Source organism: Vipera berus (assembly GCF_964194415.1).
Source record: "Vipera berus genome assembly, chromosome: 1".
Taxonomy (NCBI): domain Eukaryota; kingdom Metazoa; phylum Chordata; class Lepidosauria; order Squamata; family Viperidae; genus Vipera; species Vipera berus.
Genome location: NC_138202.1, coordinates 231,834,340 through 231,860,184, shown reverse-complemented (window position 1 = coordinate 231,860,184; position 25,845 = coordinate 231,834,340). Strand labels below are relative to the sequence as shown.

Sequence of the window (25,845 nt, the reverse complement as noted above, 5' to 3'; positions counted from 1 at the left end):
CGGACAAGACCTGGCAGAGTTGTCCTGCACGCGCGCTGGCCAGTTGCCGGGCATCGGTGTGTCAATCATTCATCGGATTGGGGGAGGGGACGGAATGGCTTGGAGCTGAGCCGCCGCTGTCGCCATCGCCACCGGGGTTCGGACGGGAGGGAGAAGCCTCCTCTTCATGAGCCTCCCCTGCCTCCGAGCCAGGCCGGCGATCGCTGGAGAGACGGATGCGGCGTCGGACGGTCGGAAGAAGCAGCCGACGCGCGGAAAGCAGGCTCACGACGAGTCGAGGTGGGCCTGCGTCTGTGGCGTGCAGGGATGGCGGGGGTGGCTCCCGTAGCGAGGGAAGTGCGTCCATGGGGAGACGGGTGAGGCCCGTGCGGCATGCTGCGAAGAGAGGCCCCGCTGAATGTCGCGCCCATAGGCCACGACAGACAGTAGGAAGGGAGCACCTTTGCTCCTGCCGAGGCACCGCCTGACCCGCGCCGACCGGAAGAATCGCTTGCCTGTTCACAGAGTGCGGAACAGCGGTACTTGGCGCCCCTCTTGCCCGCAGACCATGCAGCGGCTCTCGCCAGCCGGCCTCGGCATGGCCGCCCCAAGCCCTGCTCTCTAGCGTGTCTTCCGGGCCCACCTGGCCAACTGTCTCCTGGGCACGGCTTGGCTCCAGACGCGGCGGCTGCTCCGTCTGCAAATGCTTTCTCAAAGCCGAATCGTGCTTGGCCGTGCAGGTTGCCGAAAGGCGGGGACTCAGAGTTCCCGCAGTGGTTGCGGCTTCTGGCGTGCTGTTTGCAGAGTCTGGCCTGGAAGAGCGCGTGGCTTTGCACCATTTGCATCAGACGGGGCTGAATCTGAATCGGGCTTGTGTCGGACACTTGGCAACTGGCATGTAAGTATTTTCCGGCGTATAAGACGAAAAACCTTGAAAATCTTGTCAAAAGTCAGGGGTCGTCTTATACGCCGGGTCGTCTTATACGCCGGAAAATACGGTATATTCCCAACATCAGGAAATTTCACTGTCGTGCAATCATACATTCATATTAACAAGTTCAGGAATTAACGGTTATACCATGCAGTGTTCTTATACAATTACATCTAGGATGAGGAAGAGAAAAAGGAACTTAGTATCTTCCTTCATATCTACAGTATTTTTGCCAAAATCCATTCCAAAAATTACCTAAATCAGCATCTCTCTGTGTGTTACTGCATTCTGTCTTGATGGTTTTCACAAAAGCACAGAAAAAAGGAATGTATAATAGCATTTGTTCATTGTCTTTCAATATTAATGGTTTCTGAAAATTGAAGTTTTATAACAATTTGTAACCTAAGATGTCATTCAAAGCTGGAATCATTTTAATTTAAAAATACATTTAAAAATTAGTCTTTGCAATAGTGGTGAATATCAGTAGCTTGGGTGTAGGATGAGGGTGAAGGTTCATTCTCCAAGCTTATGGATTGGTTTCCAAACATTTCGTTACCAGGTTAGGAAACATCTTCAGAGTTTAGGGGATGTTACTGTCAGTGTTCTGTTTATAAGGGCTTCAGGTGTGGGTGAGTCAAGTGAGGGTCTTGTGATGGGTCAGGTAGGAGTCATCAGTGAGAGGCTTATGATAAGGAAGTTACATTAGGTCAGGTTCATTGGGAGGTAAACTGCGGGTGGGAGGGGGGTGGGTCAGGTGTGAGTCATCAGTGAGAGACTTGTGATGGATCTTGTGATGGAGAGGTTACATCAGGTCAGGGTCATTGAGAGGTGAACTGCCAGTGGGAGGGAGATGGGGGGGCTTGCGTAGATTGGTTGAGGGCCAGTGCTATCTCTGGTTGGCTGTGTGGTTGATTTGGATTCTGAGGGGTTCCTAGGCTGGTTATAGGTCAATGTGTCTGTTGATGGAATGCCAGGCTTCGCTAAACTCTGAAGATGTTACCTAGCCTGGCAATGAAACGTTCAGAATCCAAGCCAGAAGATCGGAGAACGAACCTTCACCCTCAATTAGAGACTTATATTCTGCTGAATATTTCTACTATACGTAAGACAATGACAACATTTATTTGCCAAGAAAAAAAAATGGGGGGGGGGAATGGAGAGTACTTAGATTTCAGAAAGGACCTCTGAAAGCTACACAGATATTCAAATCTCAGTAACATATGAAATACCTTAAATTACTCTGCCCTTTTCAACTATAACTGTGAATTCATTGTAAAATTTGTCCGCAAGGGCATAAACAAGGTTAAAGTCACTAAGAAGTGACTTTATTGGAGTCGTGGCTAGGGGGGCATTTGCCCAGATTCGCCTGGTACGCCAGTTACGCCCCTTTCTGGACCGAGATGCCCTACACACAGTCACCCACGCACTCGTTACCTCCCGTATAGATTACTGCAATGCTCTCTACATGGGGCTGCCCTTGAAGACCACCCGGAGGCTTCAGCTGGTGCAGAGTGCGGCTGCACGAGTAGTGATGGGAGCACCCCGATACTCCCATATTACACCCCTCCTGCGTGAGCTGCATTGGTTACCGGTTGCCCTCCGGGTGAGATTTAAGATGCTGGTACTTACCTTTAAAGCCCTACATGGCTTAGGACCGGGATACTTGCAGGACCATCTGCTGCCGGGAACGAATTCCCATCGCCCAGTACGCTCACACAGAGAAGGCCTCCTCAGGGTACCGTCGGCTAGACAATGTCGGCTGGCGACCCTCAGGGGGACGGCCTTCTCTGTGGGAGCGCCAGCCCTGTGGAACCAGCTCCCCCATGAGCTTCGGATGACCCAAGATCTCCAGTCCTTTCGCCGTGGCCTCAAAACACTCCTTTTCCACCTGGCTGACCTGGACTGACAGGGATTTTAATTATATTTTTAATTTTTAACTCTAATTTTTAATTTATTTTAATTTTAATTCATTGTACAGAGGCCTTTAATTTTAATTTTATCTTAACTTCTGTATTTATTATATGTTATTGTTGTTAGCCGCCCTGAGTCCTTCGGGAGATAGGGCAGCATATAAGTCCCAAAAAGAAAGAAAGAAAGAAAGAAAGAAAGAAAGAAAGAAAGAAAGAAAGAAAGAAAGAAAGAAAGAAAGAAAGAAAGAAAGAAAGAAAGAAAGAAAGAAAGAAACATTTTTTGGCAACTTAAAAACAAAAAAAGTTATTATAGCATAATTTTAAGGGATTATGGTCTGCTCTGTCAGATGTATACAAGTAGTCCTTGATTTATAAGCCCAATTGTACAACCATTTTTTGCCATAGTTGTTAAATGAATCATTGTAGTTGTTAAGTTAGTAACATGATTGTTAAGTGAATCTGGCTTCCTCATTGACTTTGTCAGAAGGTCGCAAAAAGTGACATGACCCTGGGGCACTGCAACTGTAATAAATACAAGTCAGTAGCCAAGTGTCTGAATTTTGATCACATGACCATGGCAATGCTGCCATGGTCATAAGTGTGAAAAGGCCATAAATCATTTTACTACTACTACTTCAAATGGTCACTAAATGAATGGCTGTATATTGAGGACTATCTGTACTGAAAAACATATGACCAGAAACTCAATCCCATGAGTTTCACTTTCAGTAAAAGATAGGACTTGGATTTTCTTAAAGATGATAGCTGAGTAAGGAGTGGAATATCTTTTTAATGTAGGTGTTCAGGAATGTAAAAATATTAATGTGTACAAATACTTGTATATGTATATACTATTTAGTATTAACAGAAACATATGGCCATTCTGAGATCACTCCGGACACAGCACGGAGACGGCATTGGTCGCGCTGGTGAATGATCTCTGGAGGGCAAGGGACAGGGGTTGCTCCTCTGTCCTGGTCCTATTAGATCTCTCAGCGGCTTTCGATACCATCGACCATGGTATCCTGCTGCGGCGTCTCAGGGTGTTGGGAGTGGGAGGCACCGTTTTACGGTGGTTCTCCTCCTACCTCCAGGGCCGCTCGCAGTCGGTGTTGACGGGAGGGCAGAGATCCGCCCCGAGGCCTCTCATTTGTGGAGTCCCTCAGGGGTCGGTTCTCTCGCCTCTCCTGTTCAACATCTATATGAAGCCGCTGGGCGAGATCATTCGTGGCTTCGGGGTGGGGTATCACCAGTACGCTGATGATACCCAACTTTTTCTTTCCACCCCGAACCAACCCAGCGATGCCCTCTCTGTGATGTCCCAGTGCCTGGAGGCGGTTCAGGTCTGGATGGGGAGAAACAGGCTTCGTCTCAATCCCGCCAAGACTGAGTGGCTGTGCATATCGGCATCTCGGGTTAACCAAGTTATTCCACCTCTAACGATGGGGGGTGAGGTGTTACCCCCCGTTGATAGGGCTCGCAACTTGGGCGTCCTCCTGGACTCACGGCTCAATTTTGAAGATCACATAGGAGCCGTGACCAGGGGGGCTTTTGCACAGGTTTGCCTGGTGCGCCAGTTGCGTCCCTATCTGGACCGAGACGCCCTACGCACAGTTACTCATGCGCTTGTGACCTCCCGTTTGGACTACTGTAACGCTCTCTACATGGGGCTGCCCTTGAAGACCACTCGGAGGCTTCAACTGGTGCAGAATGCGGCCGCGCGAGTTGTAATGGGGGTCTCCCGATACTCCCATGTAACACCTCTACTCCGCGAGCTGCATTGGCTTCCGGTTGCCCTCCGGGTGAAATTCAAGGTGCTGGTTATCACCTATAAAGCCCTACATGGCCTGGGTCCGGGGTATTTGAGGGAACACCTGCTGCCGTCATCAAACACCCTTCGCCCAGTGCGCTCCCACAGGGAGGGTCTGCTCAGGGTCCCGCCGGTAAGAGATTGCCGGCGGGTGACACCCAGGGATAGGGCCTTCTCAGTGGGGGCGCCTGCCCTCTGGAACCAGCTGCCGGTGGAGCTGAGGACTGCTCCCGACCTCCGATCATTCCGCCGGGGCCTGAAGACCTGGCTCTTCGAGCTCTCGGGCCCAGACTGAGGAGAAATTTTAATTTAGGGTTCTTTTTAATCGACTACAGGGTCAATTTAATATTTTTTAATTTGGTTCTTAATTTTTGTATTTTGGATTTTTAATTCCCTGTAAACCGCCCTGAGTCCTCAGGGAATAGGGCGGTATATAAATATAACTAAATAAATAAATAAATAAATAAATTCTGGGCAATTTCCACAACATGGACACCTCAGAGTTTAAAGAAAGGCAACAAAAATAGAGGGACCTGAGGATATATCCTATGAGGATATGCTAATGGAAATGAAATATTTACTCTGGAAAAAAGGCACACACCTCTCTATAAAAGGCCTCACAGCTGACAATGCATACTGTAGCAGAGCAAAAGCCATGATGTCAAAGGAACTGCCTGCAGAGCTCAGAGACAAGGTTATTGCAAGGCACAGATGTGGAGAAGGCTGCAATAAAATTTCTGCTGCACTGACGGTTCCAAAGAGCATAATGGCCTCCATAATTCTCAGATGGAAGCTTGGCATAACCAGGACTCTTCCAAGAGCTGGTTGCCCGGTCAAACTGAGCAATTGGGGAAGAAAGACCTTAGTAATAGAGATGACCAAGAACCTGGTCACACTGACTGAGCCCCAGAGAGCCTGTGTGGAGATGGCTTTATGGCAGAGCAGCTAGACAGAAGCCTCTCCTCAATGCAAAAAGCATGAAGGCCCACTTGGAGTTTGCAAAAAGGCACCTGAAGGAATCTCAGACTGTGAGGAACAAGATTCTCTGGTCTGATGAAACCAAGATTGAACTGTTTGACCTAAATTCTAATTATGTCTGGAGGAAACCAGGCACCGCTTATCACCTGCCCAATATCATCCCAACAGTGAAGCATGATGGTGGCACCCCCATCATGCTGTGGGGGTGTTTTTCAGCAGCAGGACTGGGAGACTGGTCAGGGTTAAGGGAAACCTGAATGGAGCAAAGTACAGGGATGTCCTCAATGAAAACCTGTTCCACATAGCTCAGGACGCCAGACCACTTTCCAAAATGACAAAAGATCCTAAGCATACAGCCAAGACAACACAGGAGTGGCTTAGGGACAACTCTGTGAATGTCCTAGAGTGGCCCAGGCAGAGCCCTGACTTGGACCCTATTGAACATCTCTGGAGGGACCTGAAAATGGCTGTCCACCAATGGTTGCCATCCAATCTGAGCTTGAGAGGACTTGCAAGAATGGCAAAAAAAATCCTCCAATCCAGGTGTGCAAAGCTTGTCACGTCATACCCCAAAAGACTTTAGGCTGTAATTGTTGTCAAAGGTACTTCAACGAAGTACTGAGTGAAGGGTCTGAATGCTTATGCCAATGTGGTATTTGTTTTTTTAAAAAATAAATTTACACATTTCTAAACCTGTTTTCACGTTGTCATTAACGGGTACTAAGTGTAGATTAATAGGAAAAAAATGAATTTCAATGACTGTAAAATCAGGCTGTAGCATAACAAAATTGACAAAAGGGGGGCTGAATATTTTCTAAATACACTGTTAAGTTACAGCTATTTAGAGTTTAAGACAGCAAAAGTAAGATCTCTACAATAGCGGAACACTGTAAAAGCTGTGAATTTCCCCGTTTCTGAAAGTTTTTAAGTAGCTGAAGAATCATCTCTCAAAGAGGGTTTAACAAGTTTTCTTATAGGTTGGACTATGGAATAAACAATGGTGGATGCCACTGACTGTCAGTTTCAACATTTCACAGCAAATTGGGATTCTTTGGGGGAAAATGGACAGGTACCAAGATAATATATGTAACAGGTTCCCCAAATTTGTCCCACCAGTTTGTTCTGGAATATGGAGGACATACGGTAATATGGTCCAAGGATAAACACAATACAAAATGCTAGCATAACTTACAAACATCATTCAGAAATCTTCCCACAAAGCAAAAGATGAAAAATAGACTGAATCTAAACATTTTTCTGCCAGCACAGTATCATTCTGGCTGAGCTGCTGCTACCAGTGTAATTGTATTGTACCACCAGAATCATTTCAGGAATAAGAGGTAATGGGATTTTCTGTATCTAATAAATCACCTGTACATCCTGGAGATTCAAAACATTATGAGTCCATTTGGCATCACTGTGTTGCAACGGCAAGAAATTGTTTTGACTGGAGACTGTCCTTTTTGTGAAAATGTCTGCACTGTAGAACTAACATTCAATGACTACGCACCATGTTTACGACAACTCCCTTGAAAGCTGCATCTTCACATTAATGACAAAACTATGCTGTTAAAAATGTTTCTGCCAGATTAAGCAATTGCAGAGTTCAAAAAATGTGATGTTGGAAACAGTCCTGAAGACATGGCAAAACATAGGATAAAAGAATGATAGGGAGAGGCAGATCCTCTAGAAAGAAACTAACATTTGGAGAATAAGTGTTCCTTATATGAGTGGCTACAGCACTGCAATTCTTTTGCTGTCTGTAGCTTACGTGGAAAGTGATTTGTTTATGTCTATTTGTGAGAGCATTTTATATATTCAGATGCATTAGAAAAGTTACTCTATGACAAAGAAAATGGCATTTAAAATTTGAGGCCTTTTCAAGAATTAAAAAAATATGACCCACAATCTTCTCTTAACAACAACAATGGGAACTGCTGTCACTAAACAATACAAACACAGGATGTCAGGCTTTACAACTGCATCACTTAGCAATGGAAATTCTGGTTTCCAATTATTGTTAAGAGGAGAACCTCCTATACTCCAGACTGGCTGTCCTGCAGAAATAGCAAGTTAACAGTAACATTGTATGGGTCAATTTCAGCACTGTTAAGAATACTTTTTAAAAATCCAGTGTACACTTAAATGGAAATAAGATATTCTGCATTAGAAAAATAAATCATGCATATAAAAACATTCACAGGAGGATTGATATCTTTCTTACATTATGTTTCTCATTTGAAGAACTTCAGAACAAAATTTCGATAGAAGTCTATTTCATTACAAAAATAAATAAATAAATAAATAAATAAATAAATAAATAAATAAATAAGGAAATTGCAATGCAGGTTTGACTTTATTTAGATATTTGAGCTCTCGCACTAAATTTTACAAGCTGGTGAACACTGGCAAATTATTTCTCCCACAGTACTATAACCACACATTCCCAAGACAGTATAAATATATGGTTGAACATTAATACACACCACCATTTTATCAATTACATAACAAATTATCAAGTATCCAAATATTAAGTTACGCAGCTCAAAAGGCATACAAAATATTACAGAGATCCACCAAATTCATGGCAGAAACTCGAAGAAAAAACAAAATCACCTTCAACAAAGCAATAGTTGATAAACAACTTCCAATAAGTACATTAAAAGAAATTACAAGATCTTCAGAAATATGATTAAGAATTTTCAGCTACAATAAAGCATTTCTACATTAAAAAAATATTTACTAAAGTAAAGAGCATATTCTATACTTCCTGCACAAGACAAAAGGCAACATTTTACTAGAAATATTAGTCCCCTCCCATTCTTTTATAGGCCTTCTACTCAAGTTGCACATTAAGTGCCAATATATATTTATTTAACTGTAAGGCTTTTTGTCTGGAGTCATTAAAGACTTGTGTGCTTCTGTACAGTGTGACATATTACTTTTCCATTAATAACCAGAGAACGTTTTGTGAAAGAGGGTTTAAGTAATAAAAGTTTAGACACCAAAACTGACTAAGTCAGTAAATTGTGTGCAAATCCTGATATCATTATAGTGCGACTGTGGGAGACAAACAGTGAATAGGTAGATTATTCTATGAAGCCCTATCCACCAAATCAGAAGACAGTTAGGAAGAGGGCAAAGGTCCATATAGTTGTAGTTATTAGGGTTATTACATGGTGGTATACAGAAATAGTGTATTGGGTGTTTGGCACCTAATCTCTATACATGTTCTGATAGATATAACTATTGGGATTTCAAGGAAAAAAACTGAACTACATGATTAAGGATAATTTAATGATACATACAGTAAGACATTTTAAAAGGCCATGTACATTTGTTATCTAAACAGATCATCTAAACAAAGCTGCTCCCCTGCCCACATTGTGGCCTATACCTATAGAAGCTTCATGTAATCTAGTTAGACATACATGTAGTTTTCCCATGTAACCTGCCCAATTCTAGTTTTAGTCTTCCAAAGCAGCAATCAAGGCAGCTTTGCTTTTACTGAATACAACAGTTGTTACGATGACCATTTGATTCTTTAAAACGGAGACGCATTTTGGGCCGATATTTCTCCAAATAGAGAAGCTGCTTGCTGTTAAAAGCTCCACGGCGCTTCCTAAACAAAAGCACAGAATATATTAATTAGTCACAAAACGTTGTTCAAATACCAACATTATCCCTTGATACTTGCAAGATTGTTCTTTTTATGGCCCATTTTCAGTTCCTTACCAACTTTGACATGACAGTATTTAGTTTACTACTCCTGGACTGCAATAGATTATAAAATATCTCTGTATACTTCACTGCAGCAGACTATTTGAATTATTCTAACATCAGAACAATCCTATACTGAAAGAGAGGCAGCTGTCTCTGTCTGCAACTCATTAAGGCAGCCATGTCTCCTTCAACAGACTATGTGGCAGAATCCTAACAAATGCTGGATGAAGTTGAACATTCTTCATTCTGAAACATGGCTTCTGAATCAAATCCAAAGGGATTCTAAGCATTGTTTCAGAAAACCATTTGCATTTAAAAAGGAGGCAACTGTTTCAATACTTACTGTCTTATAAACTGCACTGCATCCTCATACTTCATTCCACATTCAATAAGTGCAAGGGCAACCAGCACAGGTGCTCTAGAAAAATTAAAATAAAATAAAATATAGAACTCTGTGTGTCTACTATTTAACCCACAACATAGGATTGTCTAACAATATCCAGAACATGGAAAATAGACTTGTTTCAAGAAGAAACTACTGCATCCAGAAACTTTTGACCCAGTTTAAGACAGTTTGGTAGAAACAATATTTAGATTGTCAGAACTGTTTTGGATTTTGCATAAGAAAAATTCAGTTGGGGTAAATAAAGCAAAGCTGGTGCAGAATGCTCCCTTCTTCCCCTCAATAATGTCAATTACCACAGTATGGAAGCTGCTATAGGAAGGAGAGAGAGAGATACACTAGCCTTGTCATTCAGTTCCTCCTCTCATCCACCATTGCCGCTGTTCTTCATCCCTTCTCTTCTCCCCTTTCCCAAAACCACTTCTGCCTATTCAAATGCCTACTGTTATTTTGTATCATCAGGGACTATATACCAAACTGCCGTTATGGACACAGAATAGCCCACACATACCTAAAACTCTTATTTCATACACCATTCCTGATCACCAGTCAGGCCAACTGGGCACTGTAAGATGAGCCATACTGGAGAAAGGTTAATATGCTATTAAACAGAATCTCATTAAATTTAAGACAATCCAATTCTTATTTTTGTGTATCCCAATGCAATTAAGCTTACGTAATACTAATGGATTAAATTAATATATTTAGAAAATATTAGTATGTATTAAATTTGTTTGGGTATCATTCACAGACTATTTCGATCCAAGTCAAAATAGCTAATAAAAACTATCAAAAGGACAGGACATTTTTTTTTTTTGCAATTCTAGCTGTACAGAACTATCAAGTCAAATCTTTATGATTATCATAGATATAATACAAAAGTATATTTTTATGACTTCAAGATTTCAATTCACCTTCCAAGACCAGCAACACAGTGTACAGCAATGCAACAGCCAGGCTCTTCACGAAATTTAACTTTCAGAAGATTTAGCCAATCATCAACAATCTGAAGAGATGGTGGTGCCCCATCATCAAAAGGCCAGTCCTAGAAAGTATGCATTAATTGTTTTAGGTCTCATATTTTTCAAAATCACAGAATACAATCTAATAAAAATTGTTATTTAAATTATGTCAGATGATAATGCTTCAGAGAAACTTCTATTATGCTAGTGCTGCTCAGTCACAATATCAAATATTTCCATCTCACTTGTTTAGGGGTTTAACTCTTTGTTATGCATCCACTACACAAGTATTAATTAATATTTAAGGCACAATGTATAAAGTCTTTTAAGATCTACCCTAAAAATGCTGATATTCATATGGCCACCCATCTCAGACAATGTGACTTTGGGTGGCATACAAAACAATAAAACATTTTAAAATTAAAAAAATACAGTGTTACAAAAGACCATGATAGAGAGCAAGTTTGATCTAATGGCTAAGACACCAGGCTACAAACCAGGAGACTGTGTGTTCTAGCCCTGCCTTAGGCATGAAAGCCAGCTGGGTCACTTTGGGCCAGTCATTCTCTCAGCCCATAGCATCAGCTTTGAGCAACAAGCTGCTTGATCAATTCCTCTGTCTAATGAATGGGCCAACACTTGGTTGATTTGGGAAAATAAATGAACCCTGCACTTGCAAGGAAAATGCTTAGAAAAAAAAATCCTGATAGAGGCAATCAGATTATAAACAATGGAGCCATCTAGTCAAATTACCATTCCCTTATGATTCCCCAGGCCCAGATTCTTGACACAACCAAGTTTTAAGGGACTTCAAAAAGGTCAGAAGAGATGGGGACTTCAGGAGGGATGATGGTGTACAAGGCGGATGCCACAGCAGAAAAAGCTCATTTCATGGGCTCCATCATATGGGTTCCATCATCCCATCCCACAGACGGGATCATCAATAAGACTCTTCTACCAGACCTGATGGAATGGCCACATGTAATTGGTAAGGTACACCCCTTCACTTTTTAACTTGTGACTGCGAGTAGCATACCTGATAGCAACACTGTCTGGCTGAAATTTCTTCATACTTTCATTCCAGGCTTGTGTTATTTTCAGGCTGCATGCTATTTTTTAAGTTTATATCCTCCCATTCCCAGTAAGATTACACAATGAGGACCACAATAAATTTCACAAGCTAGTATCTCAAACTGTTCAAGCAAGCTACTCACCAAAACCTGAATGCCTTCTTTTTCTAATGGAGCAGTGTCATAAGTGGCTTCACATACTCTTACTATTGTAGTTACTCCATACTTCTTAAGTTCCTAAAAGAAAATCAGAGTTATGTCTTAACTGTATCAACTATGCTAATATTTATGGTTTTAATACTATACTTGGTAGGAAGTTAAGAGTTTATCATACTTAATGATTTGTTTTGCAGAATGCCAACTCAATCTTAGCTATTATAGTAAATTACAATATAACACTCCATGTAGCTTGAGCTGCCTTGTCATGTTTAAATGTATTTAAATGCATCCTATGAATGAGTCACTGGACAACCATTCAGAAACAAATCTGAACCATCTTTTATCTGACCAAACAGAAAGATACTGATGTCAATTTAAGGGACTGAAACATTTTCTAGGAGACCACTATGATTTTAAAAATTAAAACCACAGAATAAATCAGCATTTTGGAGACTACTTACCTCTATGAACTTGTTTAAAGTTGCGTTGGTTGGATTGTGAGTGATAAGGAATCTCATGTTCTTGTAGGTGATTTCCACAGGAGCTGGGCGGTTCATTCGGGCCATGGTTTAATTTATTTAAAATGTGCAATGACTGACAGTTTCTTTTTTTAAAAAAAAAATCTAACTGATTAACCGAGAAATTAAAATCTACTTCACAAAAAGCCACTAAAAGTTTCCAGTGCCAACAAATATGAAGTTGGGAGGAAAAGGGAATGAAATGAACCTCCTAAGCAAGAAGCAGCAAATCTTCAATCTTGTAATACTGAGGCAAAAAGAAAGGCAGTGCACTGAGGTTACCCCATCCAGGTCAGAACTCCGTTGTAAAATGCGCTGCCAATTTCAATCCAATACTTCTGCTTATTGTGGTAACCACTCTTTAAGGGGGCTTCTTGGTGGAGCAGTAATCAATTTCTACAGTTCACTTGTCTGCATAAAGGCCGTGCTGTGCCTGGCAGTAGTCTCCACTGCCCTTCAGAAACTCCATAAATGTGTGACCGAGAACACCACAGAACTGCTGCAAAGAGAAAAAAATAACAGTGGTCAATGGCTGAGGGTACACTTTCCAAGCATCTTAGTGTTAGATAAATGTAACTAAGAAGTGTTCTGAATTTTCAAACAAATCAACCAAAATAGCACCACAACCTCATTAGGTATCAATCACATTGCAGGTTATAAGATAACCTACATAATACTTTAAGGCAGTAATGAGCAAACCACAGGCTCCAAAATGCCCTCCACGGTCCCATATTAGAGTATATTAAGATTGCACAGTAAACATTTAATGGCAGAACTTCAGCAGCACGAGTTTTCGAACCAAAAATGAGGAAACAAGGATGCAGATGGAGGCACAAGACCCTTGAACAATGAACAATTCACATTCCCACTCTGAAACCATAAGAAAGAACATTCAGTTCTGTCCTTTTGAAAGGCCCCCTACAGTCCACCAATTGCTTGGGGACAGTAAATTGCACCTGTTAGGCATAGTTCATGACTTGCTTTTAACCAAGACTGAAACTTTGGGTGAGTAATAGAAGTAACGTTCAAACTAATAGATCTTACTCATCCTGTTTTCAGATTTTGGGGGGGAGGGGGCAAACCTCACCAATATTCAAAATAGTATCATTTAAATTTAATATTTCTGGTGCACAAAAGCAGTTTTGCTTCCAGCAGCCAAGTAGAAGAGAACAATTTATCACATATATCTAGAACAAAGCTTGTACGTTAAAGATCAGTACTGCCCTTCAGAATTGGAAAAATGGAGTTTACTAGCATTTGTTCTACTTTCCTTTATCTCTTCATATTGCAGGAAACATTCTAAATTAGAAAACAGGGACTAATATTGCTAAGCACATTGATTTGTGCTTAGATTGTAAGCCGCCCTGAGTCTTCAGAGAAGGGCGGGATATAAATGGGATTAAAATTAAATTAAATTAAATAATCACAATGGGATCTCAAGTTCTCATTTAATGTGGGACATTAAAAGTAACATAGCAAGTTCTTATGCAAACTCAGCTCCAAACTGAACAGAATGTGAGTTTTTACTGTACCATTTAATAGACTGCTAAGCAGATGCAGCCTATTTGCTGAAAGACCCTGCAGATTAATGCTTTAACAAAGATTTACCATTCCATATTTACGAACATTTTTACTGTATCATCTTAGGTACTAATAACATACTACCACAATACTATTGTTTCACAGGGCTTCACAGCTACTCTAAAAGAAGCCAATAAATGGCAAATTCCAAGAAATAGACTTAAATAAATAGTAGGGAAATAGATTTATGTACATGTTATTCAGCAAGAAAATTAAATCTATCCAAAGCAAATCAAAAGCTGAAATGAAAGGTCAGGCAAAATAATTTTCTTACACAGGTGTCGAAATAGAGCCAAACAGGATGTTTAGACAAAACAAAATTTATAAATATTCTGAAAAGACTTACATTAGGTACTCAATGATAGTTCAAAAATTCATCAGAGGGAGCAAGTTAAAGAACCCAGCAATATTATGATATAACAATATACATATTTTAGCTTACTAGAGATGCCAGTGCACATAGAATCAAAGTAATAAAGATGTTTCACAAATTGCTTTAGCAGTCAAAAGGAGCTAAAGTATAAGCTCAAACTATAAATCAAATTTATTAGGAGGAAGCCTTGATAAACACTCAAGGACATAAGTTCATGTTAAAATTTATATTAAAAATTGGCAGCTGACATATTAATCTCACAGATATAAGTGAGAAGTACACTAAGAATATCTTCAATTTGACTGATAGTGAGGTACTGGAGACTAAAGAGTTAAAAATGACTATAAGTGTTGGAAGCAAAGTCTTCATCATGGTTTCATCCAAGCTGGGAATAAATACGGCGACTGCTTTAGGAAGAAGGTTGTAGTTTATTGGAGAGGAGAACCAGACAGGAAGAGGTCTGGCAGAGAAAAGGACTGACCACCTGTATAGAGTGGATTTTTATACCCTCTGGAGACTTTCATTTGGAACTGCTTCCTGTTCCTGTTTGAGGCTATTTCCTGTGTCATGAACTTTTGACCATACTCTGAGTCTGCCTTTCTGGTATTCTGATGGTGATGGGTCAATCTATTATGTCCAAAGGTCATGTCCAGCTTTCCTGGGGCTGGGGTATGTAGATTTGTGGTCTTTGTTTTCTTAATCTCCCAGCTGGGGCCTGCAACCTTCCTGGATTTACAACTGCATTTGTACAGAAATGGTTTCTGCTTGGGGGAGGGAGACCTGGGGCTATCAAGAAAAACTTTTCCTGCCTCTTTAATATCCCTTTGAAGAAATATATTTTTCTGACCTTTTAATATTTCCTTCTCTGGGGAGCTGACTTCCCACATAAGCAAAGGTACCATGTTTCAGATATACAACTTAGGAATGTTCTGGAAGGGAAAAAATCTCTTACTTTAAATATTTGACTTGCATATATTTAAAGTTGATATATTTAAACCAGACCAGCATTTTACTAATGTAATTGTCTCATTCTTTTTGCACAGAGCGCTCCATAGTTCTAGACCCGTGGTGGCAAACTTATGGCATGTGTGCCACAGGCAGCACGCAGAGCCCTCTGTGGGCATGCGTGTCGTCGCCCCAGTCTTAGGCCTTCAGCTGGGTTTTATTTTCACTTTAGGCCTCTGCTGCTGTGTGCAAAAAAAAGGTTCAATCAGTTTCAACTTCTCAGGGAAAAAAATCTCGCAAAGTTGGAATTGATTGAACATTTTAGTCCCACCCAGTCTGCCGTTACCACTGCAGCCACGCTCACCCAATGGGCCACACCCACCCAACACCCAATGATACATAAGTGGGTTTGGGTTGCAGTTTGGGAACTTGGTCTCTAAAAGGTTCGGCATCACTGTTCTAGACTTTTGAGCAAGATGTAGTTTTAATTTCCAAGCTTTGGAATAAAGCTCTTCTAGCAACTTTGGTCCAGTCACTAACTGATTCCAAATGTTATGTAAAAGGGACTTTGTGCTACTCCTCTTTCAAACTGCTGTCATTCTGCTACAATAAAAATATAATAAAAGTGACTATAAAGCCAGTTTGATCTGGTGGTTAAGGTACTAAGCTAGAAATTTGTAGATCATGAGTTCTACTTCCACTTTAAGTATGAAAACCATCTGGGTGACTTTGGGTCAGTCACTCTCTCATGCTAACCTATCTCACAGGGTTGTTGTTGTGGGAAGATGAAGGACTATTTCTGTATAACTTAAGATTAAAAGCAAGCAAATTGCTTGCTTTAAATGTATATTTAACACAGCACCAGTTTCCCCCCCCCTAAAATCCAAGCAGGAAGAATCAGAAAAGAAACCTACATGTCATCACTGTGGTCCTGGTGTGTTTGTGTGTATGTGTGTGTCTTCATTAAACTAGATATACTCAATTCCAGCAACCTTTTCTTTACATGTTTTAGCCTCCAGTCCCCCAATCATCTTTTATTCTTCTCTGTATTCTTCCTACTTTTTACATTGTGGTGACCAAAACTGGATGCAATATTCCAAGTGTGGCCTTACCAAGGGGTTATAAAGTGGTATTAACACTTCTTGTGATCTTGATTCTATCCCTGTTAATGCAGCCTAGCACTGTGTTGGCTTTTTTGGCAGCTGCAGCACACTGCTGGCTCATATTTAAGAGATTGTCCACTAGGATTCCAAAATCCCTCTCAGTTACTACTACTGAGCAAGGCATCACCTATATTGTACCTGTGTATTTGGTTTTTCTTGCCTAAATGTATGTAGATCATTATTTGCACAAACCTACTTCCTCTTTAAAAAAACTTTAAAAAAGGTTAGTCTGTTTCTGTGCTTTGGTTGTTTTTACAAAATATTCTAATCATCAGTACTCTTATATTTATAAAAGGCCGAGTGGCGTATTTCATTTGAACTTCATTAGACTCCATATGCTTACACAGCATCTGACAGGAGCCTGCACCAGGAACAAGCCTCATATTTATTTTGGAGAACAGCAACCAAATGGTTTGAAACTTAGAGCATATTCACTGTAGAAAGCTAGTGCCATGTTTCCAAGGTAGTCAAGTCTCAGATAAGCTGCTCTTTTAGCCAACTCAAACCCTGCAAAAATACTATAAACATTTTCCAGATGCATACTATATGTATGCCTCTAAACTTCAAAACATACTGCAGCAATCTGCATGGAAGATGCCTGCATAATAATTATACCACAGGGCTGAAAGAGTCCCTAATTAATGCTCAAAATAGCATAGAGAAATAGGGAGCAGCTATAGGCCCAAAAGTTTCAGAAAAGTATATAAAACATTTAAGGGGGGAAAAAAGAAGAGAAACAGACTAACAAGGATTAAAAACAGAACATATTGTTGCCAAAGGTTTTGCAGTTATGAAATATATTATCTCCTCCCTTATTAAAAGTGTGGATAACACTGAAAGCAAGTTACATTTCAGGGACTTTTGGAATTGCCAACCTATATAACATTAAGAAATATTGTAACATGAAATAATTAGATTGCAGCTAATTCTTTATTCCTATAGACTAATTATGGGATTGCTATAATCTTTTGCTAAATGATAAAATGTCAATAAAGATTGAATTATCAGCATAAGGCTTTTACAATTCTTAGATATAGCCTCCTGGATTAATGTCAAGCGGCTGAACATTGAATTGTAGAAGATCTGAACCCAGGAAAAAAATATTTCGAGAAGACTGAAATATCCTTTAAATGACAGCCTATTATGACCTGCATCTTACAGGAAGAAAGTACAATAACCTGACTCAGTAAATACTCTTGTTACTTTAATACACATTAATAAAAGTACCTCACTGCCCTTTCCTGTTTCTCACGCGTCACCAAAGGAAGTAATTCCATATGTCAAAGATGAAAATGCTGAAGCGATTAGCAATCCTTGGAAACAAAAGCTGTCTGTCGTTCCCTCCTTCACAGGCAGGAGGAGAGGTTTTCAAACTGCCTTTTCCTCCCATACTTCGCCGAATTTTGTAACGCGGCCTAGATACTTGTGTGTCGTATTTTAACAGATTGACACCTCGTCAATTTGTGGAGAACTGACCCAAGTCCTTCTCGTCCCCTCCATCACCCCCCCCCCACCGCTGCCTTCCGCTATTGAGGAAGGCTAGCGCGCCAGGCAGCAGTTTATGAATGGAAGGAGCGACCCGTTATCTGCAGGCAGGAGGCGCGTGAAGGGAAAGAGGCCACGCCGCCGGCTCAGCCCGCCAAAGGTCTTCCGCGGCGCCCCCCCCCCCTCTTGCTTCGTGACTCACTCGGCGGTAGCGCAATAGCCCTCAAGCTCTCTTACCACACGCGGCAGGCGAGCAGGGCGGCCGCCGGCCAGGCAACGGCGCGAACAAGTCTCAACTTGTTTCCCCAGGTGGAAGATTACTCCCCTCCCACCCACCCCTTTTTCCTCCGGAGCCTTTTCTTCACTCACGCGTGGCGGCCCAAGCGTTTAGCCGCGCGTCAGGCGATCGGGGCTATCCAGCACCAACCACCACGTGAACGGTACAAAAGGACGGTGACCCGGGGACCACCCAGGACAGGGCCGGCTGTAGGATTAGGCAGGAGCCAGAGAGGCAGCCCGACTCTCAGGGGCACAAAACTCAAGATTTCTCCTCCGCTACCAACTTCCACACTCCCGAAGCTTTTCAAATAGGCAGCCACGAGACATTTCTTTTTCTCTCCCTTCTCTCTTTTTCTCCGCCTCCTATTCACGTTCAAGAGGATCAAAACGTCTTGGAAGAAACCCCCCCCCTCTCCCCAGCACACACACACACACACACATATACTGTTATGTGTCGAGTCCACATCTCTCCCCTCCGTCTTTGTCGATTAAAAGCAGTTCAAACCCAGTTTAAGCGCCCAGTTCCTGCTCCGAACGAGCACACAAAGGAATCCCGAAACTCGGGCGGACAGAGGGGTGAGGAGGGGAAGGGAGTGCTTTCATTCAGACCAGGTTTGTTCTTACCTCCTTACATTGTTCGCCTCTGTCGGGGAAGCAGAGAGGGAGAGAGAGGGAGGGGGGGGGGAGAGAGAGAGAGAGAGAAAGGAAGGAAAGGCCAGGTCCGAAATGCCGGGCAGGGCTGGAGCGCTTCTCGTAGTGACCACGTGCTCGGCCCGGTTGCGGCGCTTCCCCCCACCCCCAGCTGCGAGTGCGGGGGTGGGGTGGGAGAGCTACATTGCCAGCCCCCCCCCACCTCCGTTCCCCAGCAGCAGCAGCGGTTCCTAAGGCCGGCAATGACTGGGGCTTTTTCCCCCTCAAGCCTTCCTGGCGGTGGGGCTGCCCGTTCTTTTCTCCAGACAGCTGCGTCTCCTCCCGCCCAGACACTCCCTGCTACCCCCGCCGGCGTCCTCGTCTCCTCGCTTGCCACGTCCCACATCTCCCGACTACAGCCAGGCCCGCAGACCGAGCCGGCCAGCTGGAGTGGAAGGGAAAAGGGAGCCCAGGCCGGGGGCAGCCGCACGAGGAGGAGGAGGAACGGCCGGCCCAACGACCGCTGAAGTTTATAACGCAGGACGGACGGCGGGAAGGAGAGGCGGGTCCCCGGGCTCGTCTGCCTGCCCTCTCGCCCCTGCCGCGCCTTGGGAACGGCCGGCGCGGAGAGCCAGCGAACAAACGCGGAGGGGAGGAAGAGAGACAGAAGCGCAGGGCTGGCGAAGACCCGAAAGAAGAGGCCGCTACTCACAGGAATATGGTTACTCATTGAAGACTGTAGCCTGATCATACAGCCTCGGTGCTGAGGGCGCCACCGCCGGGGGCAGGAGGAGCTAAGCCGGAGGGAACTGGAGAAGGAGGAGGCGGCGGCGGAGGTGGTGCCGGAGCAGGGCGGCGGCGATGGACCATACAGGGCGCGGAGCAGCCGGAGAGCGAGCGAGACGGGGATGCCAGGAGAAGGCGAAAGAGGAGGAGCTCCGGCCGCTGGCGACGAGCTTGTTGCTAACGCGGCACTGACGGCAGAAAGAAAAAGCAGCTGGAGGAAGGGAGGGGGCCAGAGACGGAGGGAGGGCGCTTCCGTTCGTTCGCGCAAGGCAAGTAGGGGGACGGGGGCGGGCAGAGATGTCTTAAGCACCGCCTTGCACTCTCCAGCGCGCAATCATGCGACGCCCCGCCCCTCTTAGTTGACGCCTTCAAAGCTCGGCGGCCTGGCGTCACAGACGCCTTGTCGCCGAATGGCACCACCCCTGACCAATCGGAGGGCTCGGGCGAGTTGAGCCGATATGGCCAGGCGTGTGGCAGTGGGCGGGGAGCTGAGGCGGGGGAGAAGACCAAGAAGAATGCTATAGAGAGGCGCGAGGCGAGGGCGGGGCGAAGGAAAGGCGGAGAAAGCCGGTGGAAACCGGTTAGAGGAAGTCGGCGAACTAGCTGTGCCCGGCCAGGCTCGCCGACAGTGGGTGGGACAAGGCGAAGGCTCTCGCCTATTGGTCGGCCGCTGCTGCTATTCCTTCGACTCGGGTCCCCTCTTGTTGCACTTCTGAAAGGCATCCGGAATTCGTCCGCGAATCGCAGGAATCTACTTGTGGGTGGTTGTTTTGAGATGGTTCCAGAAGCGGTATGCGTGACAGCCTTTTGCAACACAGTGCAGCTACAAGCCCACCTGTAAAGTAGCATCACTTCGGGAAATAGATGATAGATCTTTGTAGCATTCCTATTCTCCACGTCGAGTGTTGCGTATTTGGAGTGAGGTTCCCTTGAAGCTCAAGATTGGCAGGTTCCTTTAGCACCAAGCGGCTAAATCCAGTGGTTTTTATGGCGGCAACTGCTGGGTATGGGGTCGGCTTGTTACTCACGAAAAAGAACTTCGAGACGTCCCCAGATTTTACTGTGGAGCAGCGCAGACCCAAATTGCTCCCATGCTCCCAATTGCTTCTCAAGCTTCCTCCTTCCGCTGTGTATTCAAGATGGACAGTGATTAATATTTAAATGTATGTGCAAGGGTGTAGGTATATACATATTTAATATTTTTTAATATGGTTCTTAATTTTTGTATTTTGGATTTTTAATTCCCTGTAAACCGCCCTGAGTCCTCAGGGAATAGGGCGGTATATAAATATAACTAAATAAATAAATAAATAAATAGAGAGCATATCAATATATGTGTGTTATGTGTACACTTTTGAAAGCAGGCAACAATTTCATTTTTAACATATGCCCGCAGTAAAAAATGACAATGAAGGTTTTCTCTTATGCAGACTGAGGATAAGAGTCCATGAGGACATGCATCAGGCGAAGTGTTTTCTTAAAAATTATGCCAGTTTGTGAATCAAAATGTCACAAGGGGTTAATTTTTATGAAAGTCTAGAGGAAAGTTTATGACTGGAGAATTATGGTTCTGACTTATTCACTGGCTGGCCTGACCTGCAGGGGCATTGCAGTGTTTCATCAATAGAATATTGCTGGTTGTGTTCAATTAATTTCAAATACTAAAGGTGACAAATTCACATCTCCCATGTCAGAAGTGGTTTCCAGAAGTCTTAAATGGACACTTGGCAAAGAAGGAAAGCTGCTCTGGATCTGCGCAACTCTTTTATTCTAATGTATGTTGTATCCCAAGTCTAGAATACGCTTTAGTGTGTTATAGCTTCTTCAGAGTTCTGTTAGATGGGCAGTGATATATATTATGTAAACAAAAAAAACCCAGTCTCCATGTAGAACTGGTATTTATTGCTGTACAATACTATACAGTGAAAATCTGTGTTTAAACAATTTAAAATAGGTGTATTCCTTGCCAGGGATGTAGAAGAAATAGCATTGTGATTAGATTTAGAATGATTGCTCTCCGTGGATCTATTTAAAATTAAAAACTTCTGGAAGAAGACTCACACTGAATAACTGGATTAAAATAATCATATTGGGACTAGGAGAATCTAAACTGAAATACACAACTGACCTTAAGAGCGCATTTATAGCTCCTTGAAGGAGAAATAGAAATATTGAATAAACAATATATTGACATTTTGATTGGGCAAATTAAAGGTGGGGGAAAGTGCTACAATAACCCGGCTAATTTTGTTCATTTTTTTAAAGGGAGCATTTCACCTTATTTGTTTCATTTCTCCACATGACACCAGACTTAAATAATCATAGTTCTGTGAATGTCAGAACAATACCATTTTTCAATTTTACTTTCTTGTTTGCTTATTAGAATCAGAAATCAACACTATATTTTCCACATGAAAATAAGTTTGCAGACATTCTATAGGCTAAGCTAACAAAACGAATTACTAAACCAAAATGGTTTGTGTGGTTTTAGTTTAGTGTATTCTGTGAATCCAACCATTTATATACCAATAGTATACCATTGCTACTATATTACAGTTGTTTGTATTTGTGACACAACATTTTTGAAATAATTATATTAATTAAACTAATGTAATAAGTATTTTTAGTGAAATGAATACAAATTAATTTATTGCTTTGCCCCATATACTATTTTTTTGGAATGTGGCTCCTGATCAATAAATAAGTTATACAATATAATGTTTTTGTTTTGTGTAAGCCTAGCCATTATGATTTGTTAATCAAATTTTAAGACTTAGAATGCTAAAAGAATTCACTCTTGAGGCTTATTTAGTAAATCATGGTTAAAAGTCAGAGTTTGGCATGTTGTGTGAACAGTAATGCAATATAAGCAGATTTCAGCACAGAAACTTGCCATTTGAAATGACTTCATATTTATGGTTATTAAAAACACCTTTTCAAAGCATATTTTGCAATGCAAGAAGAACAGCTCAGTTGTCCAAAGGCTAAGCTTTAGAATTGAAGGGGTCCAAATAATTCAACCTCAGCTGGAAAATCTGTTGGAAGATAATGTTTTGCTGGTGTGAAAATATGATTGCTTGTTTGTTTTGTATTTTCTTCTTTGTGCCATGCTTGTTTCTCATCACCATTTTGTTTCCTTAAGCCACGGGTTAAAAAAATGGGAGACAGAGGATGGAGGAAGTTACAAAAACTTGCGAGGTGAAAAAAAATATCCACAAATGAAATATGGAGGAGATAAAAAGTTGATTTTCCCCAAAGAGTTCCCCAGCACAAAGTAAACACAACCCAAAAACCTCATAGGCATAGATGTCTACAACAGATTGAGATTGCAAAAATAAGGACATTTCCAGTGGTTTCATAACAGTGCTCTTGCATACTTATGTCCACGTCTAAAGCAAGTATGTAAATTTCAGTTTGTGCATCTTGATGTATGTTTCATTATTTGCCTCCGTGTGCCATCTACCATTAAGGATGCTTGTGTATGTTTAGGAAAAAATAGAGATCTGTTATTGGTCTGTGATCATTTATATCCCTGCAATGGAAAATATTATGTAATGAAGAAATTAAGAAACATAAGAACATACTGACTAGGTTCACATATTATGCTAAGTCATAAGTTTGGTTTTCATTCTAGTGTGATCTGTGAACTCAGTACATCAAACTTTAACCATCAGTGAGGGGTGAAGTAGGTCACTGGGCATGATGCAAAAGTATTATTTAAAAAGCTTCAGATACATTTCCTTATTTTTTGGAAAAATGTGAGTTAAACATAATATCATTTCTGCACCTGACAGACCCATTTTGTATATTTGTATTCTTCCTCATTCCATCTGTAGCTGATGCAGATAAGGTTTCATCACTGCTAATATTTGTTCCTAATCCTCTTCCTCATTTTTGATGATTGGTTTGTTTTTCTGCTTGTTTGGCTATCCATGTTGTCAAAAACCCAAAAGTTTTGTGCAGTATCATATTTAGGATATTTCCTGAGTGCAAATATTTCAGTAGAGGTCCAAATATTTTAATAAAGGTCCATTGTGATTGTTAACTTGTGTTTTTTTTTTAAAAAAACCAACTGTATAATTTTTCCATAATCAAAAATATTCTAAGAATGCTATATACATAAGGATGGAATGCAATTTGAGCTCTAAATTCTTTCACACAAAAGAACATCTTGCCTAAAGCCTAAATTATCCGCCTACTAAACTGATAGCGTAGAACCGGAAAATATGATTTAATTGACGATGTGGTGCTTTGAATGACACTCATTTAAAAAATAAACAAAAATGTTCAGAGCTAATTCAGTGAAACCAGCTTGTTATTATCTGATTGTTCTGCAACACAATAGAAGCAGTTAATTTCATTATAGCATAACCTTGAAAGAAAGGGCACAGATGGTAATCCCCTTCAGGAAAAGGAAACTAAGGTAGTCTATAGCAGATATAACCCTGTACCCAGTTTCATGTTAGCTATATAAGAAAGAATCGCTTTGAAGTAGTGGTTAAGGTATCAGGCTAGAAACTTGGAGACAGTGAGTCTTAGCTCCACCTTAGGCACAAAGCCATCCAGATGATCTTAGGCCAGTCACCTTGTCTTAGCCCTAAGAAAGAGGCAGTGGCAACATACTTCTGAAAAATTTTGCCAAGGAAACTACAGTGACTTGTCCAAGCAATCTCTGATAATTGGACATAATTGTACAGAAAAAATATTGAAAACATTTTTGTCTTATGGCCTGGAGGGAAAAAATAGCAAAACTTAATTTCAGATACTGTAGTAATTTAGGTCAAAGTGTGGCTGTATCTCCTGCCACCACCTGTCCCCACTTCAGTCCCACAGACTGCTCTTAGCATTCCATAATATTGATTTAAAAGAAGTGAAAAGGAACAGATTTTAAAATGTATAAGAATAAAATGTAAGCTATTTTTCAAGCACATTGACTACCTGTTTTAAATAATTGTTCACTCATATCAATAAATCTTTGCTCCTTTAGATATATGTGGGAGATAGTGGCACAGTGGTTAGAATGCAGTATTGCAGGCAAACTTTGCCCACAGCCAGGAGTTTGATCCTGGCCAGCTCAAGGTTGACTCAGCCTTCCATCCTTCTGAAGTCGGTAAAATGAGGACCCAGACTGTTGGCAATATGCTGACATTGTAAACTTCTCAAACAGTGCTATAAAGCACTATGGGGCGGTATATAAATCTAAGTGCTATTGCTACTGGATTGAGGTTTTCAATATGCTTCTGCCATAGTCTACTCATTAGATGGTCTTCACTAAGTCATGGTCTAGGGCACAGGTCTGCAACCCGCGGCTCCGGAGCCGCATGCGGCTCTTTCAGTCGTCTCCTGCGGCTCCCAGTCCTCTGCCATGTGTAGTCCAAAAAAAAAAAAGTGGGACTAAAAAAGTTCAACCAATCAATTCATATATGCAGGGTAGGTGCATATCTCGCTTTGGCTCCACTCTTCAATCAAACCCTGTTCTGCGCATGTGTGCATGTACGCGCATGCGCACACATTTTTTTGCGGCTCCCAGTTTTTCCTTTTGTGAGGGAACCGGTTCCGAGTGGCTCTTTCACTGTTTCAGGTTGCTGACCCCTGGTCTAGGGTAAATAAGGACTTAAGACTCCCTACCTCCCACCCCATATGCATCACTTTGTTACTACTTACAATGCACCTCAGTGGACATTTCCTATTTACCCAATTTAGAAATATCTTTTTGGGACTGTCTTACATGCGCTTTAGATTTTCCCCACCATTAACAACATACTGGCATCTTCATACATACACCATTCTTTCCAGTGCTGAGCTTTTGTGCAATAATTGATTTATATTTGGGGGGGGGGGAGAAAAGGGTTCCCATTCGTACATTTCATCTTTGTGAATACAATATTGCCTATTTAATAATTTTCTGGATTTTCTGTAGCCAAGTAGCTATTGAATCAAAACAGGGTCTCTTGCTGCTTTATTAGATGAGAATTAAAGGTTCTCATGACTACATTAAAGTTGGTACTTAAGAAGGAAGTTGTTCATTCCAAAATCATGGTGTGTAAGGAAAAAAGTGTCACAGAAACAGAAACAAATACCACCTTAGTCATTCCATAACTAACCAGACTAAATATCCATAAGAATACAGTATGACAAACTTCACATCTTTTGAGGGGAG

The 25,845-nt window shown here is 41.9% G+C and overlaps 3 protein-coding genes across 4 annotated transcripts in view; all 3 read right to left on the bottom strand.

Annotated features, from left to right (window-relative positions):
* PHF3 (PHD finger protein 3) overlaps positions 1-25,845 on the bottom strand; it is a 626,630-nt gene that overhangs the window by 61,494 nt on the left and 539,291 nt on the right. The window lies entirely within an intron of this gene.
* Positions 7,946-12,623, bottom strand: PTP4A1 (protein tyrosine phosphatase 4A1). Its single transcript, XM_081312720.1, has 5 exons — positions 12,387-12,623; positions 11,911-12,003; positions 10,649-10,779; positions 9,675-9,749; positions 7,946-9,230 (listed from the first exon to the last, which is right to left on the bottom strand). Exons 1-5 carry the CDS (start codon positions 12,489-12,491, stop codon positions 9,113-9,115), a joined length of 522 nt encoding a protein of 173 aa, XP_081168846.1. The 5' UTR covers positions 12,492-12,623; the 3' UTR covers positions 7,946-9,112.
* LOC308659240 (uncharacterized protein) lies at positions 12,704-19,901 on the bottom strand. The gene is made up of 2 exons (XM_081312721.1): positions 19,612-19,901; positions 12,704-12,942 (listed from the first exon to the last, which is right to left on the bottom strand). The coding sequence occupies exons 1-2, from the start codon at positions 19,648-19,650 to the stop codon at positions 12,847-12,849; spliced, it is 135 nt and encodes a 44-aa protein (XP_081168847.1). The 5' UTR covers positions 19,651-19,901; the 3' UTR covers positions 12,704-12,846.

Coding starts and splice junctions, on each gene's coding strand:
- PTP4A1 (XM_081312720.1), bottom strand. CDS start 12,491: ATGGCCCGAATGAACCGCCCAGCTCCTGTGGAAATCACCTACAAGAAC. Junction 12,004..12,386: donor CTTTAAACAAGTTCATAGAG/GTAAGTAGTCTC, acceptor ATTTTCTTTTAG/GAACTTAAGAAGTATGGAGT. Junction 10,780..11,910: donor AAGAAGGCATTCAGGTTTTG/GTGAGTAGCTTG, acceptor CATACTTTCTAG/GACTGGCCTTTTGATGATGG.
- LOC308659240 (XM_081312721.1), bottom strand. CDS start 19,650: ATGATCAGGCTACAGTCTTCAATGAGTAACCATATTCCT. Junction 12,943..19,611: donor CAATGAGTAACCATATTCCT/GTGAGTAGCGGC, acceptor TTCTCTTTGCAG/CAGTTCTGTGGTGTTCTCGG.